At 44.0% G+C, this 14043-nt stretch overlaps 1 protein-coding gene across 1 annotated transcript; it reads right to left on the bottom strand.

Moving 5' to 3' along the window:
* Nucleotides 1-5543: 5543 nt before the first annotated feature.
* Nucleotides 5544-9888, bottom strand: LOC136551740 (vacuolar iron transporter 2). The gene is made up of 3 exons (XM_066543281.1): nucleotides 9481-9888; nucleotides 6140-6225; nucleotides 5544-6042 (listed from the first exon to the last, which is right to left on the bottom strand). The coding sequence occupies exons 1-3, from the start codon at nucleotides 9729-9731 to the stop codon at nucleotides 5627-5629; spliced, it is 753 nt and encodes a 250-aa protein (XP_066399378.1). The 5' UTR covers nucleotides 9732-9888; the 3' UTR covers nucleotides 5544-5626.
* Between the last annotated feature and the right edge of the window lie 4155 nt (nucleotides 9889-14043).

The following is a 14043-nucleotide window of genomic DNA, read 5'->3' as shown; positions in this document are numbered from 1 at the left end:
GGTTTTCAAGCAGGAATTAGCTTGGGTTAAGCTCAGAGCTAAAAGAGATATAGGCACTCAGTTACAACTATGGCTAGACAACTTTGTGTAATCTTGTATATTTTCTTTGTTTCTTTCTCTGTATCATGAGTTGTACTTGGAGATTTGTGTACTTAAATTTTAATAAAATCCAGTAGGGGGCAACCCCTCCAGTTCCCCTAAAAAACCGCTTATGATAATAATCATTTTCAGAGATAATTCATATAAGCATCCATCTTTGAAAATAGGATTTATACCTTGCCCTTTATCTCTAACGCATTGGCGCCCTAAGGCCAGTCTCAGTGGAGAGTTTCATGACGTTAGTTTCCAAGACGGCCATGTCATATAGAATGAAATGAAACATAGATGAAACACCTACTCTCGATGGAGAGTTACATTCTATAGTTCATAGACATTTAATTTTATAACTCATAGAGAGTTGGTAATCGTGCCAAGAGAGTTTCATCCCTATGAAACCCACTTCTTCTCTCTCTTATTAAAAACATTGTCACATCATCGAAAGCGCATATGTGGTAGCTCATTAAAAACAAATGAAACTCCAACTGAGACTGGTCTAACTCGTTCTCTCCGTGTCACTACTCATCGACCTCTCTCTCACTCGCTCAGCTCGTTTTCTCCCATGGAGTAGATGTATTTCTCGTCACCAAATAGTAAATATTGGATGTAACATGGCAGGAAGAACTAGGTGATAGCACACAATACACGAAGTTTAGAAAGTGTAAGGCCCCATGAGGAGGTAGTACCCTACGTCACGTATTTATGGATTGTATTTATTCACACCTCATATGTCGAGGTGTCGTATATATACTAAGGCTCTGAGTACCCTCGCTTCAAGGAGAACATTCCAAATTAGACAGGATGGACTAAGTATGCAGAACGAGAGGCCTTAATGGAACGGGGGCACGGGGTACCTATACTACTTGGAGGACAAGGCATCAACTATATATACTTGAAAGCCAATCAATATGTAGAGATCCACTCAGATCTGACTCCTATTTCCTTGGAACAAACTGGAAAACCGCCGGATACGATTAGGATTGCTCTATGTAAACCCTACTACCGGACTATATAAGGAGGGCTAGGGTCCCATTGCTCTTACAAACATCAATACCCCTCAAACCTGAGTGCATAGCACATAGAGAAGTTTTCTTCATTGGACTTAGGACACCTTGTATCTAAACCAGTATAAATTTATGTCTCGTGTGTTACTCCTCTTTTTCCCCACTGGCCACGTCAGATCATACAATGGTGATGTGCTGGCTGACACTAATGACTAGTTTGGAATATACTAGAATATGTTGTGTTGTATGATATGCCGATGGGCCCACTGTCTCACCAGATCATATGGTGCAGCATATAGACTTGGCCAACTGGTTACAAAGTCCAGCTTGGCCCACCAGATGATCTATCAAGGTCACATAGTTCTCCATCGAATCATATGGTACACTCCAGTAACCATGACACCAAATCACTAAGTCAAGTTGAACTTTCAACAGATGATCCGTTGTGGTCACACAATCCTCCGATCCACCAGATCATACAACGCTCACATGGTAACTAGAGCTAAGTCCCTTCAACCCAAGAAACAGTACCACCAGACATTCATCCATGAGTCAACCCTACCATTCGGTGTATATCTAGCCTTGTTTATAGCCCGTTTCAAGTTTCATCTCAACCAATCCAATTTCTTTGAGATTTTTGACTTAAAACCATCTTGATGGGCCACTTGCCATCATCAAATCGATTGATAGTTAGCCTATTGTGCATCCACTTGCTCTCTCTTCGACTCTGTCAAGTTGAACGCCTTGAACTCTTCTTAATAGTATAGCCAAAGAAAAAAATTCCTAATACACAAGACTAGCAAATGTCACCATGCATGCAACCTACATTCACTCTATAGTGTCCTTAGTCTTCACAAATATCTTTTGCACCATGCTTCATTCAATCACCAAGCCTTAGGCCCAAGACACTTGTGGCCATTCTTAATGTGACTAACGCAAATGCATTCACCACTACAAAACACATGTTAGTATTAATACATCTTCTCATAAATAATTAAAATCTCATAATCACCACAATGGAGCCTAGGTATGTTCAACAGGGAGATTAGATGGGGCAGGCAACCCCTCAAATACCTTTTATATACCACATTTGCAAACCTCATAAAGTGGGAAAAGGGTATATGTATAAAACTTGGTCACAGGTAAAATAAAGTGTCCATGCTCCTTATAGTCACAAAAGAGTGCTTATTTGAATAAGGGGGGAATTGTTTTTTTTTTTTGCCATGCAACTCTAAAACTAGAAATTTTGTACCACCGAACTATCAAATCAGAATAATTTGGCCATCTAACTAGTTTCGGTGATGGTTTTGTATTTTCTAGAAACAAAAAAAATCATTTTTTCCTATAAGTTCATAACTAATTTATTTTAAATTTGAAAAAAATATGAAAGCAGAATAAAAAAACTTTTATAAAAATATGATGTGTCTATGGGTTGTAAATTTGGAATTATTTGTATGTATTTATGACCATTGTTTCATTGTCTATATTCATGCTCATTACTTATGAAATTCATCATTTGCGCTATATTAAACCTAGAGATCGACCAAACGAATACATACTCCGAATAGAGTACTAAATACTATGCACCGGTTCGCAAGATTTGTTGGACAAGTTTTTTTAGACGAAAGAAGTATTATATTAGATTATAGCTGGGTACATCATAACGTTACAAACACTCTGAAATATAATGCATATATCCAGAAAGTGATTTTCATCTATATTGTACTCACAGTTGTGAATAGCTCCAAATCTCAAATCCAAACCTATATGACACTTTGTATGGATGACCAGCACAGGCAAAACACTCGGCATAAGGCCTGAGAACAGCTACCCAACGGACGATGGCAAACACTTTCTTGTGTCTTCCTTCTTTCTGCCACCGAAGATTGAGGACGACTGATCTGAAACTTATTCTCCCTATTTCTTCATCGTGGCTAGATCTAACCACAACAAAACGGAGAATAGACCGGAGAAAATTATTCCATGGCGGTGACATTATCTCCTCCTTGATGTCGCCGTTCGGAAAGAAAAGTCTCAATGTCGTTATGATGAGGAAGTTGTTGACGCTATAGTTGTCGCCCTCATTTTCAACGAAACCGCCATGGAAAAAACGAATCCAGCCTTCGCTATCGCCGGACAAAAGGATGATGAGATAAATCCCCAATACAAGAAAGTGAATATGGAGAGACATTAACTCTAAAGACTCTACTGGAAAAAAAAAATTATTAAAAAACAATGGATTTCCACTCCCTCCGGGCTCTGGCGAGATACCGGAGGGGGGATGTGACCGGTGATGATAGAGGCGGCGCTAGGATGAGTCACGAGACAAAGCGATTTGTTGGATGAGAACCAATGCACACCATATGCCCTCCCGAACATTCACACCCACTCAATTTCTTTTTCACGCAACAGGACTGCACGATGTAGCCACATCGATCTACGTTACGTGACGGGACCAAAAGCAGGGTTCATTTGCGGCGAAAGTAAATCCATGTAATAAAGAATTTGGTGGCGCGGTCTTGTTGAGAAGAACATGGGTAGATAGATGTCTCTGGCCGTGGAACCTACGCAGATCCAATGAACTCAGCAACTAGCAAGCAGCAACCACGTACAGGTTCAATGAACAAGACGAGAGGGAGATCCAGGCCGGGTAGCCACATGGGCATGCACGCAGCACCCCGTCCGCCGGAATGATTGGGTGGCCGCCTGATCTGCTTTGATGTGCAGGCGAAGGCAACAGTAGCTAGGATAGGATGCTGCTCTAGCGGTCGCCTTCGCTGCGGCCTGGCTTGGCTTGGATAGGGGCACGCGCGCATGAGCAGCCTGCTTGCCTGAATGAGGCAGACACAGACATCGCTTGTGCCTAGATTCCCGCGGGAAGAAATGCTTGTCCATCCGAGGACGAGGAGAGGGTTGACAATGCAACTTGACAATGATATGAATATATATATATGCTCTCAATCTCAAAGATCTTTTTCTAGTATCAGATTTTTCAAAAGCATCTGGATGCATATCTAATTCTGAATGTAGCTGAACGCATTTGTTTTGCTTTTTTAGGAGCCTCCAGTATCATCCTTCGTAACAGAGTGGCATCTTGTAGCATAGACTCATCATTGGTGTGAAACTGTGAACGAACATATATACCAGCCGGATCAGATTCAGATCGGAATGATCCCATGGAGTCCACCGGAATCCGAACCCATGATTGCCAAAATCCAGCAACTTGGAGGAATGCCTCCTATCTATCTATCTATCCATCCATCCATCCAGTGAAGTGCGGCCTCCCGAATGCTGCCCATCATGCGCTAAAGTCAGGGATGATTCACCATCCATGGCCACAGTTCTCGCATGTTCCAAACCCCTGGCCCTCTCTCTTTCTAATGGAGGTCTACCTGGACGCTTCACGCAGCCACAAGTCCCCGACCGCATCCTACCCTACTCGGCCTACTCGATCTTTTTTATCACACACACTTCATTGTTTGGGACTTGGGAGGATTCTTTATGCATGTAACACACTGTCACACATACGGTAGTAGTAGCACGGGGGCGGCAGGAATCGTAGAAAAAAAAAAGGCAATTTGTTTGCTCACTGTCACTGAGGAATGCTAGCTGCTCCTATATATTGAGTCCTGATTGGGTTTGGGATGTTGATTGGTGAGAAAGTGCTTATCATGACCTAAGCTAGTGCACTATCATAATTTCCTTTCTGCACAGGAAAGGCGAATTTGGCGGTATGGTGTAAAGTTATGCTGATCCCACTTTATACCAACTAATTACAGCCTGCTTATGAAAAAGTTCGTGCCAATTGGGCTACTAGCCATTTGGTTCTGTTTCATCAGCAGATTTTACCTCTCGCCTTTTCTATCTACCTTTGCAATTGCCAATTGGCCACCCAAGTCGTTATCTCTGAGACTCTGACTGACCAACAAGGATGGTAAATGGTACAATTCACTCGGTGAAAAAGAAAAAATTCACCCGGCGGTGCCTCTTGGTGAGCCTGAGAAGCCACAATCAGATGTCCCATGAGGATTAACTATTATTACAATTTACAAGACAGTTAGGAACACGCATTCAGAAACCCTTGTTAGGGAGGAGAAAATAGAGACAAAGCCCAAAGCGAAGCCAGTTTGGGCCTCCGCTTGCCAAATTACACAGCCCATTTTCAGCCATTTAATTTGCCAGTAGATAGATAAAACAATGATGGATCCAAAGCCCAGCGGGCCACAGTTGACTTCACCTAAATAATCCACAGGTGACAAGACAACACAGCACGTCATTAGACAGACTACACGCATCCATCAAACAGAGTACATACACACTACACACTAGTAGTAGTACACCAGTACAAGTACACTACACGTTGCCATGTGTACAGCTACCAGCAGCTGACCAGTGACCGTAGCCACGTATGCATAGGCATAGGCATAGCTGCACTTATTTTTCCTCGCCAACGGCCAGCCGGCCGGTGATGAACTGATGATATGGCCTGCATGCGCGCGGCGGCGAGCGGGCTAGCTGCTTGATCATCACATGGACTGCACGGCCCTGGCCATGGCGTAGGCTGCGGCGGAGGCGAGCGCGCCGACGACGGTGGTCTGGACGGCGCTGAAGAAGGGCCTGTCGCCCGTGAAGCGGCCCTTGACGAAGCCGAAGAAGAGCAGCGCGGCGAGCGTGACGGCGACGGACACGGCCATGGCGCGCCCGGCCTCCGGCACGACCATGTAGGGGAGCAGCGGCACCAGCCCGCCGGCGACGTAGGACAGCGCGATGGTGGCGGCGCTCACCAGCGCGCGCCGGGGCTCGGGCTTCTCCAGCCCCAGCTCGAACTTCATCATGAACTCCAGCCACGCCTTGGGGTTGTTGCGGAGGGAGGTCACCACGGGGCCGTACTCCTCCGGGCCTAGCCCGTACTGCGACAGGATGTCCGCGATCTCGGCGGCCTCTGCACATGCATGCATGCGAGATGTATATTAGCCGTCAGAAGAGAAGAAGGTGCATGGGCTCGTCGGGGCGCCACCGCGCGCGGTTGCTTTGCTTACCGACGTCGGGGACGGTGTCGATCTCATCCTGCTCCCGCTGCAGCTCCCGGTTGTAGTGGTCATCCTCGCTCTTCGCCGCCAGGTACCTGACAGATACACGCACGCACGCACAGCAACTGAAAAGGTTAGTTTTGGTGGGTGGGTAGTTGGGCCCAAACGTCATTTGGGCTCAGATTAGTACGGGCCCAAATGCATGAGTGCAGGCCTATTTACTCTACAAGCTGTTGCAAACACAAACAAACAAATAAATAAAAGAGCACTTTGCATTGCAAACAAAGTTTTCTGAATCTCTCTGTCTCTCTCTCTCTCTCTCCTGTGGGTTTTTTTGTGGAAGGAATATGGTGCTAGTTTGCCTCATAAATCTCATGGACAACATTGAAAACCTGCTTGCACTGGGTCTGTAGGCATAACTGTAGGCAGTGTTCAAGTGACATTTTTTTAATTAGTTACCGGTCCTAACATGGTTGGATCAGCTAGCTAGTACTAATTCATAAAAAAATGGTTGAATGTGCCACTCTGTAAAGGCATGTGTCTTTATGTTTTTGGAAGAGAAGTATTGTATTTAGAAACGTCTAGCTAGGTTGAGTTCAAGTTTGTACTAATAAGTTATATAGATTTCAGTACCAAAACCACACTTCCAAACGTGCCCTGAGGCCAACAATACTTTCAAATTTCAAGGAAATTGGTTGTGACGAGAGAGAGAGAGACACTACCGGAAACCGGCGATTTGCCGAGTGCCAGAGGCTTTGCCGAGTGTATTTTATTGGGCACTCGGCAAAGACCGTGTTTGCCGAGTGTCAGAAAAATACACTCGGCAAACAAAAACACACGGCAAAATACGTCTTTGCCGAGTGTTTTTTTCTGGCACTCGGCAAAGAGGCTTTTTGCCGTGTGCATTTTTTTGGCCCTCGGCAAATCAGTTTTTCGAAGCAATTTTTGAGGCTCTAAATGAATTCAAATGAAAAACTTTTCAACTACAAAGTTGTATAACTTCTCAAGATCTACAAAGTTTATTTTGGTCATTTCTTCATTTGACAAAGCGACAATAAGGTTGTTCATAAAATCTACATCACTCATATCTCTCATATTAGTTTCATGAAAGTAGAAGACAGATATATAAGATTTGTGAACAATGTTACTACCACTATGTTGGATGAACAAATGACCAAAATAAACTTTGTAGATCTTGATAAGTTATGAAATTTTGTAGTTGGCAACATTTTGATTAGAAATCATCTTGTCATGCAAAAACGACGTTTGAATTTGAAAATTTTAAAATTTGAATTTTCAAAAGACCTCGGATGGAAAAACTTCCTAAATGAAAATTGTAGATCTGCAAAAGTTATGAAACTATGTAGTTGACAACTTTTTGATTTGAAATCATCTTATCATGCAAAACTACGTTTGAATTTCTCAAATTTAAAATTCAAATTTTTCAAACGACCTCGGATGGAAAAACTTACTAAATGAAAATTGTAGATCTCAAAAAGTTATGAAACTTTGTAGTTGACCACTTTTTTTATTTGAATTCATTTAGGGCCTCAAAAAAGCAATTTACTCTCAGTTTGCCGAGTGCCTTTTTTCTGGCACTCGGCAAAGCCGTATTTTGCCGAGTGCCTATGTTTTGGCACTCGGCAAAGAGGCATTTTGCCGTGTGCATTTTTTTGTCCTCGGCAAATCAGTTTTTCGAAGCAATTTTTGAGGCCCTAAATGAATTCAAATGAAAAACTTTTCAACTACAAAGTTGTATAACTTCTCAAGATCTACAAAGTTTATTTTGGTCATTTCTTCATTTGACAAAGCGACAATAACGTTGTTCATAAAATATACATCTCTCATATCTCTTATATTAGTTTCATGAAAGTAGAAGAGAGATATATATGATTTATGAACAATGTTACTACCACTATGTCGGATGAACAAATGACCAAAATAAACTTTGTAGATCTTGAGAAGTTATGAAATTTTGTAGTTGGCAACATTTTGATTTGAAATCATTTTGTCATGAAAAACGACGTTTGAATTTGAAACTTTTAAAATTTGAATTTTTCAAAAGACCTCGGATGGAAAAACTTCCTAAATAAAAATTGTAGATCTCCAAAAGTTATGAAATATTGTAGTTGGCAACTTTTTGATTTGAAAATATCTTGTCATGCAAAACTGCATTTGAATTTCAAAATTTTAAAATTCAAATTTTATAAACGACCTCGGATGGAAAAACAACCAAAATAAACTCTGTAGATCTCGAAAAGTTATGAAACATTGTAGTTGGCAACTTTTTGATTTGAAAACATCTTGTCATGCAAAACTGCGTTTGAATTTCCAAATTTTAAAATTCAAATTTTGTAAACGACCTCGAATGGAAAAACTTCCTAAACTAAAAGTGTAGATCTCGAAAAGTTATGAAACTTTGTAGTTCACAACTTTTTTATTTGAATTCGTTTAGGGCCTCAAACAAACAATTTACACTCGGTTTAGTATAATATATTGGGAACTAAAACGGAATCTAGACACAAGTGACAGTGTGGTGTAGTGGTAAAGGAGGTTCCTGCGTAGCAGGAGGTCTCGGGTTCGAATACCATCGGGCGCATAGCTGTGAAATTTACGCGAAAAAAGCCGAAGATGGATGGGCGCTGACCGGTGGGGGCCTCCATCAATTAAAAAAAAATTACATTTTTTTGGGGTAAAAATTCTCATTTTTTTCGGGTTTTTTTTCGATTCCAACTTTGCCGAGTGTCCGCCCTTTGCCGAGTGTCTGGCACTCGGCAAAGCCTTTGCCGAGTGCCCGACAAAAAACACTCGGCAAAGACGTATTTGCCGAGTCATTTTTTCCCGAGTGTAATTCGCCGAGTGTTACACTCGGCGAACAATTCGCCGAGTGTTTTATGCCTTTTGCCGAGTGTTTGGGACACTCGGCAAACTCAAGGAGTCCGGTAGTGAGAGAGAGAGAGAGAGAGAGAGAGAGAGAGGTGTTATGCATGTAATGAGTACCATCGGAAAATGTTTCCGAGCATGATAAACACCCTTTTATAAATTAATTAACTGGTGATTAGGAGTTTTTCTGTTGTACTATTTTGCCACTGATTATCTTTGCATAAACTCGCAGTAATCTCCATTTTGCGCAGGGGAATACGAAATTGAAACCAACAGCTGCATGCATGATCTTTAACAACTTTGGGGAAGAAACAAAGGCAAGTGAAGCCAAGATGAGCTCAGCATCAGTTATGCTTTGCATTTCGGGTTGCTGACCGCACCACGGCACCAGTGAACTGAAGAAGCATGCATGGGGGGGGGGGGGGGGGGGGGGTTGATGCAGTTCTATTGATGCGTATATAGCTTACCCTCCGAGCCCCATGGAGATGGCGCCGGCGGCGACCTCGGCGAGCCCCGCGGTGAGCACGAGCGCGGAGGAGGCGTTGGCGCCGGACAGTCCCGCGGCGAGCGCGAAGGGCACGGTGAGGCCGTCGGAGACACCGATGATGATGTCCCGGACCACCTCGCCGGCGGTGAAGTGCTTCTCGGTGTGCTCCTCCAGGAGCAGCCGCTGCTTCTCCTCGTCCTGCACGAACGTCTTGCCGCCGTTCAGCACCATCTCTTCTCTCGCCTCAGTATTCTCTCTCTCTCGCACGCTCAAGAAAAACAAAAGATCGCGCGCTTAGCTAAGCGCTCGTTTGATTAATATTCAAGTTTCGAGTGATTACTCAGCAAGTGGACTGTGGTGCTTGTGCTAAGATCTTGCTGCTGCGAGGTTTTCTGTGTTGGCGAGGCGAAATGGGCAGAGCTGGGAGGGGATTTATAGGGGTTAGCACGGCCGGAAATGACCAACTTGGACATAGGGTGGTGGTTGCGGTTGCTTTTGTGGCTTTACAGTGGGTGGCTTCACAAGGATTCAAATCAGTGTGAATTACCGTTTACTACGCTGATTCTCTTTGGCATCTGACTTCATATTTTCTTAGGAAAATTACAAAAAATAAAAAAAAATCCTACTCGGTTTCACTACAAAAACCATCCTATATATAGCTGATTCCACCTGTTTTCACCAAGTCACTAGTGTTCTCTATCAAAACTAGATACTTTTAAAGTGAAATCCAACACTTTTTAGAGCCTCCACCAAAAGAGCTAGTCACTAACGAAAGCTTAAGCATGATCACACCGTTTTTTGTTACTTTCCAAATTTCTTGGTTGTGAAATGATGAATATTAGAAAAGTCCAAGTTCCAGAACAAGCTACTGCCCAGCCCAGCGGCCGCGAGCGTTAGCCGTGTCGCCGTCTGGCGCCCGCGCCGTGCGGCGCACTAGGAGCAGCGTCACTCCAGCAGCAACCTGCCAAAACCACCAAGCTTTAGGTTGGGAAATGGATCGACGCCATGCTGATGCTGCTACCGTAGTCCGCAGGGGCCAGGACGCGAAGATATGGACCGTAAAAATATAGAAGCTGGAGCTTAAGGGCGAAAGTTTACGTACAGCTGCCTACATGCATTTTGGTTCAACCTCGACTTTTCATATTTTCTCCCAATATGCATGCTTCCGCAGGTGGGCATGTATGGTGTTTTCACGTACTGCCGTTGAATATAGCTTGAACCAACTGTGCACGCACATGCTAGCTTTCCGTGCTGAAATTTCGTACATATGGTTTAGCAGACTAATCTTTTCTGCAATAGTGTAGCACTTTAGTTAGAATCTTCATTGTACGTACTGTCAACAATTTTGCACATGTGCCATTAATTTTTACACAGGATTCACATCACATCTAAACCATGCAATTCTCCCAAGCCATGATGCAATGGCTACGTACACCTAGGCAATCAGTGAGTCACCCTTTTATCTCGTATCCGAAAAAGGAACGACGGGCATGCTGGTGATGCCCAAAGAGGGGCCTGGCCCAAATTAGCAAGCCTATAAATGCTTATCAGCTCTTAACCCTAGGTGATTATCACTGCTGCCGCACGCCGCTTGGCCTGCTGCCGTAGGGCTCCAGCCGCCGGCATGGTTCCTGCTGCCGCATGCCGCTTGGCCTGCTGCCGCACGTCCTGCTGCGTCAGGGCTCCTGCCAATACAGCCGCCGGTCAAGGTTCCTGCCGTCGCCGCCGCACCTGCAGTCTTCCCCCGATCAAAGGTTGATCGTGAGAATCTTCGAGTACGTGTCGTGGAGTGCTAGCACGCTCCGGTTCATCATCCCATTCCGTACGTGTGGACTACCGTAGAGGTGTCGCTAGGTTGCGCACTTCGTTAGATTGTACGACTACTTCCTCGACGTTAATCGGATCGACTACTCGCGCTTCATCAAGACTTCCGCTGTGACGCGCGACGAGCGAAGGTATAATCTATGATCATCTACTCGCAAGTGATCCTGTTTACGTGGTTAATTCTTTGTGTGCTAGCGAGTAACATACCGCGTTTTCCAACAGTGGTATCGGAGCTGTGCTTGTGCTGTTTTTTATCTAGATTAAATATTTTGCATGGTTGGATGTAGATCAGATCGTTTTGGCGAATAGCGTTACGCGCGAATTGAACTATTTTACTCCGTTCTTGCTTCCTCATTATATGACTGGCTAACTGGCCATCTTTACGATGGCGCGCGAGCATCGCGCGGCTGACCACGAGGTTGTGAGTTCATGTAGCAAAACAGTCAATACGCGGCGTGAATGGCTATGTCGGCTAGAACGCCATGCCTGTTAGCTTGCTAGCAGCATGCGAAAAAACTGTTCTATCCGTTGTCGGCTGACGGGACCAGATCGTGTTTTAATTAAAAAATAAATGGGGACGCGTTGCATCGTTCGTAGAAACGCCTAACTCGTTTTTGCAGAGAATGATGTGATGGTATGGCCTCAAAATCATGTGATGATCTGTGTGTAATAAATTTGTGTGGCTTGCGTGTCACAAATTATTACAACCGGGTTGAGGTTGTTCATTTTCGGCCTGCGTGCCACTCCTGTGATGTAATTTATAATTTTAATTTAGCTACTAGCGTGTATTAGCTGAATTAGATTATGTAATTCATTGACACGAGCCAAGCGACTCGGCAACCGTCGTACCTTGGAGAAGGCGCCCAAGATGTGACGTCTTGGCGTAGGCGTGCGGACTGGCGGTCGTCGACATGTGTTGATTTTCGTTGGACGAAAAAAAGGCCATACTATCACAATAATTTGATTATCTGTGTTGATTACTATTATGCACCGCCTGTTATGCGAATGATGAATCCCTCACGAAAAATTAAGATTTATGCCCTTCCAACAGCTGCACCATTGGGATCTTGTTAGTAGGTGATGGTTCTACCAAAGCAGGGTGTCATCTTCTACCTTGATTCATTGGGTGGTGTCAGACACCACCCAATAGTGTTGGTTTACTTGATAGAGCTATCAAGTCGGACTTGGGCTTTGGGGAATAAGTGTTGGAAGCCGAGACATATGTTGTCGCCCAACAAATGAGAGTCGCATTGGATGCGATTGGCAAGTGTTGCCTACCTTTTCACTATGAAGCTAGCGGTGATGCCAAAGCTCACTAGTATCACAGGGAGCGTTGGATCTCGTCCTGCTATGCAATGCCGGGGGACGTTGGCACAACATAGCAGGAATTCTTTTATCAAAGGTGTTAATAAAAGAAGTGCTAACGGCTGCGTATCTTACTGTTGTAGAAAATGTCGAGTGCATCAAACTTCAATCTACGAATGATCCTAGATAGAGAAAAGCTAAACGGAACAAACTTTGTTGATTGGAATCAGAATCTAAGAATTGTTCTCAGACAAGAAAAAAGGAGTATGTTCTCGATATGCCTTACCCAGAAGAGCCTCAGAATGTCGCGCACACCACTAGTGCATATCGTGCTTATGTGAAGCATGCTGATGATGCGGTGGATGTGCAGTGCCTGATGCTTGCTTGCTTGAACTCTGAGTTGCAGAAGCAATTTGAGAGCACTAACCCGTGGGGTTACGTGGCATGTTCGAAAACCAGGCGAGGGTCGACAGGTTTAATACCTCAAAAGCCCTGTTTGGTTGCAAGCTTGCTGAAGGTGCTCCAGTCAGCCCTCATGTGATTAAGATGGGTACATTGAGAGCTTGCAGAGACTGGGGTTTCCCCTCGATTACGATCTTGCCACCAATGTGATACTACAGTCCCTGCCTGCTAGCTTTGAACCGTTCATCTTGAACTATCACATGAATGGTTTGATGAAACCGTTGACTGAGTTGCATGGGATGCTTAAGACGGCAGAGGTGTCTTAGGAAGACTCCTGGTCATGTGATGATAGTCCAGAAGGGTAAGAAGCGTAAGCGCCCAGCGAAGGCTAAGAAACCTGTCGAAAGTGGGACTTCCAGGCAAGCGTCCAAGGCCAAAGAAAAGAAAGCTGGTGCCTCCCTGACGATGCTTGCTTTCACTATGGTGTAAAGGGGCATTGGTCGAGGAATTGCAAGAAGTACTTGGAAGATAAAAAGAAGAAAGGAGGTGTGACCTCCGCTCAAGGTATTAATGTTATTGAAATTAATCTTGCTACGCGTTCTAATAATGCATGGGTATTTGATACTGGTGCAATGATTCACACTTGCAAATCGTTGCAGGGGCTGAAAATAAATAGACACTTTGCGAGAGACGAAGTGGATTTGCGCGTCGGGAATGGAGCAAAGGTTGCTGCATTGGCCGTCGGCACTTATCCATTGTCGTTGCCTTCTAGATTAGTGCTAGAACTCAATAATTGTTATTTTGTTCCTGCATTGAATAAGAACATTATTTCCTCCTCATGTTTAGAGGATGATGGTTATGAATTCATAATAAAGAACAAGTGTTGTTCCATTTTTATGAATGGCATGTACTATGGGAGATGTCCTATTGTGAATGGGCTTTACGTTCTTGATCTGGAAGATGCAGAAATTAATAGCATTAGTACTAAGAGAACTCGTGTAGATAACTCAAA

Source organism: Miscanthus floridulus, chromosome 4 (assembly GCF_019320115.1).
Source record: "Miscanthus floridulus cultivar M001 chromosome 4, ASM1932011v1, whole genome shotgun sequence".
NCBI classification, from domain to species: Eukaryota; Viridiplantae; Streptophyta; class Magnoliopsida; order Poales; family Poaceae; genus Miscanthus; species Miscanthus floridulus.
Note: the sequence above shows the minus strand (reverse complement) of the source record. Positions and strands in the feature narration are given on the sequence as shown.